This window comes from Acomys minous (genome assembly GCF_964271855.1).
Source record: "Acomys minous genome assembly, chromosome: 17".
NCBI classification, from domain to species: domain Eukaryota; kingdom Metazoa; phylum Chordata; class Mammalia; order Rodentia; family Muridae; genus Acomys; species Acomys minous.
Window position 1 is genome coordinate 60,273,347 of NC_140500.1, and position 6,597 is coordinate 60,279,943.

The 6,597-nt window shown below is 47.3% G+C and overlaps 1 protein-coding gene across 3 annotated transcripts in view; it reads left to right on the top strand.

The window, feature by feature from the left end:
* The window catches only part of DGUOK (deoxyguanosine kinase), a 29,700-nt gene extending 25,450 nt beyond the window's left edge, over positions 1-4,250 (top strand). For all 3 annotated transcript variants that reach the window (XM_084765278.1, XM_084765279.1, XM_084765280.1), the window contains 3 exons: positions 2,690-2,805; positions 3,477-3,576; positions 3,980-4,250. In XM_084765278.1, coding sequence (XP_084621404.1) covers positions 2,690-2,805; positions 3,477-3,576; positions 3,980-4,006 — 243 coding nt within the window. In that variant the 3' untranslated portion in view covers positions 4,007-4,250. The remainder of the gene's footprint in view (positions 1-2,689; positions 2,806-3,476; positions 3,577-3,979) is intronic.
* Positions 4,251-6,597: the final 2,347 nt, after the last annotated feature.

Sequence of the window (6,597 nt, forward strand, 5' to 3'; positions counted from 1 at the left end):
GACCGAAGCGAAGTGTGGCCAGGATAAAACTGTTCCATGGGATCTTTTAAAAATAATTCATAAAAAAAATAATAATTCATTATAGCCATGTCACTAAGGTAAGAATTACGCCAAATATTCAGAACAAGACTTTGCCTAGGGCCGGGCATGGTGGCACACGCCTTTAGTCCCAGCACTCGGGAGGCAGAGGCAGGTGGATCGCTGTGAGTTCAAGGCCACCCTGGTCTATAAATAGAGACCAGGCCAGCCAAGGCGAACACAGAGAGACCCTGTCTCAAAAAAGCCAAAAACAAACAAACAAACAAACAAACAACTTTGCCTAGACTTTGGAGGGAGAAAAGTTTGCTCAGTTTTACAAATTGATAATAAAAGGGGAAATGCTACCTGATTTTAATAGATCCAGGCTGGCATCAATGGTTGTCTCTAATCAATGTGTGAATAATTATAAATAGCTTTTGCAAGACTTGTTCTGTTCTTGTGTGTATTTAAAAACATGGTTATGTTGTGATTTTTTGAATATTCATTTATTCCAATTCAGAAAAGATTTTTCTCTTATAGGAAAAATTAGGTAACTTAGCTGAAGCTGCTTGCTGTGGGAATGTAGCAGAGTTAACCTCTGAGGAGGCAGTTGGGCAGTGTGCAGGAGGAAGAGCTCATGTCTTCTGCCCTGTTAATCCTGGTGCTTAGAGTTGAGTCCATAGATAACACTGGCACACAGAGAGATTGCCCTGTTACGTGCCCTGTTTGTAGCAGCCAATAGAGGGAACAAGTTGAATATACTATGATATGAAACATCTTTCTTTTTCTTTTCTTTCTTTCTTTCTTTCTTTTTTTCTTTTTTTTTTTTTTTTTGACACTGGGTTTCTCTTTGTAGCCTTGGCTGTCCTGGACTCACTTTGTAGACCAGGCTGGCCTCGAACTCACGGCGATCCACCAGTACTGCCTTTTTGTGACAAGGTCTCACTCTATTGCCCAGCTGGGACTCCCCAGCAGTATTCATGTGTCAGCCCCCCAGGGCTAGATTTATAGATGTGAGCCATACTAAGACACACTGTTAAATGAGAAAACACAATCAAAGTACAGAGTGTGCCGTGGAGTATATTCTCTATACATTTTCAGAAGATGTAGTAAAGAATGTATGTGAGGGGCTGGAGAGATGACTCAGAGGTTGAAAGCACTTCCTGCTTTTCCAAAGGTCCTGAGTTCGATTACCAGCAATCCCACGGTGGCTCACAACCACCTACAATGAGATCTGGTGTCCTCTTCTGGTGTGCAGTTGTATGTGCAGGCAAAACATTATATACATAATAAATAAGTAAACCTTTTTTTTTTAAGAATGTATGTGGGCATGAACTGCTGCTGAAAGCATAATCACAGTGGTTGAAAGTGAGGAGATTGAGTAGCTGAACTTAGAAGTCTATTGAAAAAGATGGGCTACAGAGTTCCAGTCCAGCCTGCATTAGACCTAGAATTACATTAAAAAAAAAAATAAAATAAAGCCAGGGCCAGGGAAGGTGCTAAAGAAAATTTGTTTGCATAGTTTCATTTCCTTAAGGGAAAAGTCAGTGTGTTAATCTACCCATACTTTCAGGACAGCTGATGCTGAATAATGAAATGTTTGGCCAGGCAGAAAGAGGAACAAGAGCAAACAAACATTTGGAACAAGGGTTTTGAGATGTGAAGGAGTTTGGCCCATCACAGGACGGAATCCAAATGGGGCTGAAGCAGTGAGCAAGGGAGGGGCTAAGGCAGCTGAGGACAAGTACCCCCCTCGCGGTGGCCTTATGTGCTGGGTGAAGGCAGAGAACCTCGGACCTTCAGGGAGGGAGAGCAGAGCTGTGCAAAGGGGAAGGGAGGACGGTGTTAGTGTCCAAGCTCAGGTTTCACTTCAGTTGTGCTGCCTTGGACCTCTACTCCAGAGTGGGTGCTGGTCTAGTATGAAAGATGTCAGATCGCTGACCACTTTTTAAGTAGAATGGCCTTCACAAGCCAGGCAGGGTGGTCAGGGTTATGATCCCCGCACCTGGAAAGCTGAGGCAGGAGGATGGGAAGTTCACAACTTTTTGAAGTCTGTGGTTATGCTTGTAGCCAGTAAAGAGCCTGTGGAGCTCTTAAAATCAGGGCACAAGTGCCATAGAAGGCTGGAGTGAGAGGCAAACTGGAAGGAGAGGATGGCTTTTTCCAGAATCTTCCAGAATCTTAATGAGCATGCCTTCCCTCAGAGCAGCCTCACAGCTGTCTGGGTGGGTGGAGGACAGAGGAGAGGCAGCCCACCGGGGCTGCTTGAGCTGCATGGCGGACTGACTCTAAGGCCCGTGCTCTCTTCATGCGCTTCTTCACCTCTAGGGGACAAAGAGGCAGAAGGCTCTGGAGTGTCCAGATGAGAGACTTGAGCACCAAGGCAGAGGTGAGAGGACAGAGTCAGCTAGAGAGTAGGCTCTCCTGGCTTCTTACTGTGCTTGGGAGAAGGAGAAAGAAGGGTAGTTTCAGCTTCCCGGTGTGGCTGGCTGGGTGGATGGTATTTGCCGTTAACCAACTGAGGCTACTCCAAGGAAGAGCAGTGTGAGCAAGAGAGCAAGGCAACAGATGACAGTTCATGGGTGTGGTATTCAAAGAGGACAGATAGGCATTTTGTGGGTCTCTGACTCCTGTAAGTCTGCAGTGTGACAGCAGGGGTATTGTCTTTTAGGTTTGTCTGGAAAGGCTGTGCCAGAGGGCCAGGGAAGAAGAGAAGGGCATTGAGCTGGCCTATCTCACACAGCTGCATGCTCAGCACGAAGACTGGTTCATTAACAAGACCACCAAGTAAGTGTGTGACAGACAGGCCTCCACTGCCATGCTGAACACGGCCTTAGTGCGCAGCATCTGTCAGCTAGGAAATGGCACGTGGAATAGAATCCATGTACAGGGGTGTCTGTTAGATTCTCTCCTCCCTCCCTCCCTCCCTCCCTCCCTCCCACCCTCCCACCCTCCCTCCTTTCCTTTTCCCTAAATTATACCTGTGATGAATGTTTGTCATAATTGGCTCAGGATGGAGGGCTGAAATTTTTTTAGAAAAATGTCCATTTTAACTGACATTTTTAGTTTCTGCCTGTCCTCTATCAGGCTTGGTGTGCTCACTTTAAAAGTTCTGGATGCTGACTTGAGTAGCAGTTTCAAGACTAGAGAGAAGTCTCAGCTGTCTGTGTTGCAGGCATTTGTTTGTTTGTTTGTTTGTTTGTTTGTTTTTCGAGACAGAGTCTCTCTGTGTAGCCTTGGCTATCCTAGCCTTGCTTTTTTTTAGACCAGGCTGGCCTGGAACTCACAGAGATCCACCTGCCTCTGCCTCCCGAGTGCTGGGATTAAAGGCGTGCGCCACCACGCCCAGCTGTTGCAGGCACTTTTTAAGATACTCTCTACAGGCAGAGTCATCAGACTGAATGGTCAGTGAGGTGGGCATGCGACGTTACCATAGCATCTCTCTCTTGCTGCTCCAGGCTCCACTTCGAAGCTCTGCAGCACGTGCCGGTGCTGGTGCTGGACGTCAGTGAAGATTTCTCTGAAAATGCCGCCAAACAAGAAGAGCTCATGGGACAGGTGGGCAGACCCTTGGTTTTTCCAAGTCGTTTCTGGGGCTGGGCTTTCATCTTCCTGGTCCCTGTATCAGGTCTTTGGCTTTGTACTTCAGATTGCATTTCACACTCCAACACCCTGGGATCTTAGGCAGGTTACAAATAAAAGTCCCAGCTCTAAAGTGCGCTGCATTAGGAAGTCTCAGTCAGTTGACGCTCAGCGTGTGGTGGCCAGCTGACCTCCCCCACATTAAGGTGTTCTAAAGGGAGGACAGGAGACATGTGGGTTTGTTCCCAGCTGCCACACCCTGTTGTCTGACCCCAGCAGCTCATGTTTCCTTGCCTTATAGATGCTCGTGGGATGGAGACACATCCACTGAGGGGAGTATTGAAAGTGTACTGTAACATTAGCTCTTCCTTCCCTGCAGGTAAACACCTTTATGAGCAACCTATAAGCACTAATTAGACACCTTGGCTGGTCTGGCTCCTGACTTTCTCACGACAGCACGTGTTGACCTTCCATCCATCTTGCTATGCACATCCCCTTGGCCACTCACGCATCCCCCACACATGCGTGTGTGCTGTCTTTGTACTGCCGTTGTCTTGGGGTTTTTTCGTTTTTTGTTTTTTTGGGGTTTTTTTTGTTTTAATCTCAAGCACTTTGAAAATAAAGCTGACTTAAGTTTGCTATCTTTCTAACCCAGTTGCTGATTTATTTCAGGATATTTCTGTTCTCATATCCGTAGCTGATGACAGTTTTCACCTAAGAAAAGTCATAGCCTTTCTTCACCTGCTGTTCCTCTGTGACCACATGTCCTCCTGATAATTCACGGCAGGGACTGGCCCCCAGCATCAGACAGTCAAGCCATGCCTCGCCTGAAGCTGGCGCCCCCTGTACATCTCAGAGTGGAGAAACGGAGTACATACTCCAAGCCGCTTCTTCTTTTTTGTTTGTTTAGGGTTTTGTTTTGTTTTGTTTTTTTCCGAGACAGGGTTTCTCTGTGTAGCCCTGGCTGTCCTGGATTGGCTTTTGTAGACCAGGCTGGCCTCGAACTCAAGGGATCCTCCTGCCTCTGCCTCCCAGAGGGCTGGGCTGGCAGGCATGCGCCACCACACCCAGCTCCAGGCACCTCCTTTAGCTCCTCCTGTTGTTTCTGGACTGAGGAGGAGGAATGAGGGAGTTAACCCTGGTCCTGGAGCTGAAGAGCTTGCCCAGAAGACAGGGAGGGAAGAGCCTCTGATGTTAGGTTCGGCTGTCCTGGTCTTCTGCTTACCCTAAGTACCTTAGCAGTCAGGAGGGAAGCTCACAGCAGGAAAGGCAGTGTGACTTGGTGCTGCTGCTCCAAGCTTCCAGCATAATCTGTCAAGGGAAGGAAAACCCACAGATGTGTAGAGGCAGCACGTACTGCTCCACAGCAAGAAGCCAGGTCGGGAGTTAGCAAGAGTACCTCAGCCCTCTGCAGCTCTGCCGGCGGCACACGGGACCCCAGATGCCCAGGGTTTAGAGTGCCTTAAGCTTTGTTACCGTCCTTCATGCTCTGAGAAAGTGTTAGATTCATTACTAACAAATATATGAGGTTTTGAGCAACACATTTAACATTTCTTTATCCCACCTTAAGAAAACGTTTCTTTTTGTTGCTGCAATAAACACCAGGACCAAAAACAACTTGAGATGGGGGGAGGGGGGCTCGTTTTAGCTTCCTGGTTACGCTCCATCATGGAGGGGTGATGTTCACTGGCTTGCTTGGGGGCCCATGCTCAGTCAGCATTCTTACCCAGCCTAGCCCCGCAGTGGGCTGAGCCCTCCCACATCAGTCAGGAATCAAGAAAATGCTTCACCAACATGCCCAGTCTGATGAAAGCATTGCTCAGTTGAGGCTCCTTTTCAGGGTTTCTCTAGAGTAATGTCAAGTTGATGGCTAAGCTACCTATGACACACCACACACTAATTGATCCATTTAAATTGCACAAGGTTGTGTATCCAACACAAACTGTAGAACATTATCACCCTCCCAGAAGAAAGCCTGAACCGTGGTTTCCCTGAATTGTCCCCTGCCTCCAGCCCTGGGCAACCAGAATCTACTTTGTCTATAGATTGATGATGAATCTTTGTGACTAGAACCTCCTCGTGTAGTCATATGTGACTCACTTCTGTTGCTCAGCATCGTGTTCAAAGGTTCACTCAGATCACAGCATGCATCCACACTTCCTTTCTGTGACTAAGCAACATTTTGTTTTATGGCTGTGCCACGCTTTGTTTATCTGTTCGTGGGAATCTGCCATTTTCATTGTTGCCAGCCTCATGCCCAGGGAGTGCTGCCTCATGGTGCTTGTGACAGCATGCCTTAGAGGGCCGATGAGGCTAAGTATCTTTTGTGGTTCATAACCATCTGAATTTCTTATATCCCTATATGAGTGTCTGTTCACGTGTTTTGCCCTCTTTTCAACTGAATTATTTAGCTTCTTAATGACTTTTAGTATTTAGAGTATATGTTTCTTATCAGAGAATTACTTCTCAATATATTGCCTCCCCCCCCCCTTTTTAAGATTTCTTTTTTTTTTTTTTTTTTTTGAGACAAAGTTTCTCTGTGTAGCCTTGGCTGTCCTGGACTAACTTTGTAGACCAGGCTGGCCTTGAACTCACAGCGATCCGCCTGCCTCTGCCTCCCAAGTGCTGGGATTAAAGGCGTGCGCCACCACCGCCCGGCTAGATTTCTTATTCTTAATGATGTATGTGTATTCCTTTGTATCTGGGCTGGGGTGTATGTACAGGTCCCTATGGAGGCCAACAGAGGGCATCAGATCCTCTGCAGCTGGAGTTGGAGGTGGTTGTGAGCCACCTGACATGGTGCTGCAACCCAGACTCCTGTCTTCTGTAAGAGCAAGAAGGGCTCTTAACTGCTGAGCCATCTTTCCAGCTTCCCTACCCACCTACCCCAGGCTCACCTTGAACTCTGTGTAGCAGAGTGTAGCCGTGACCTTTTGATCCCTTTGCCTTAGCCTCCTGAGTACTAGCATTACCTTTTTGGTAGTGTCTATTGAAGCA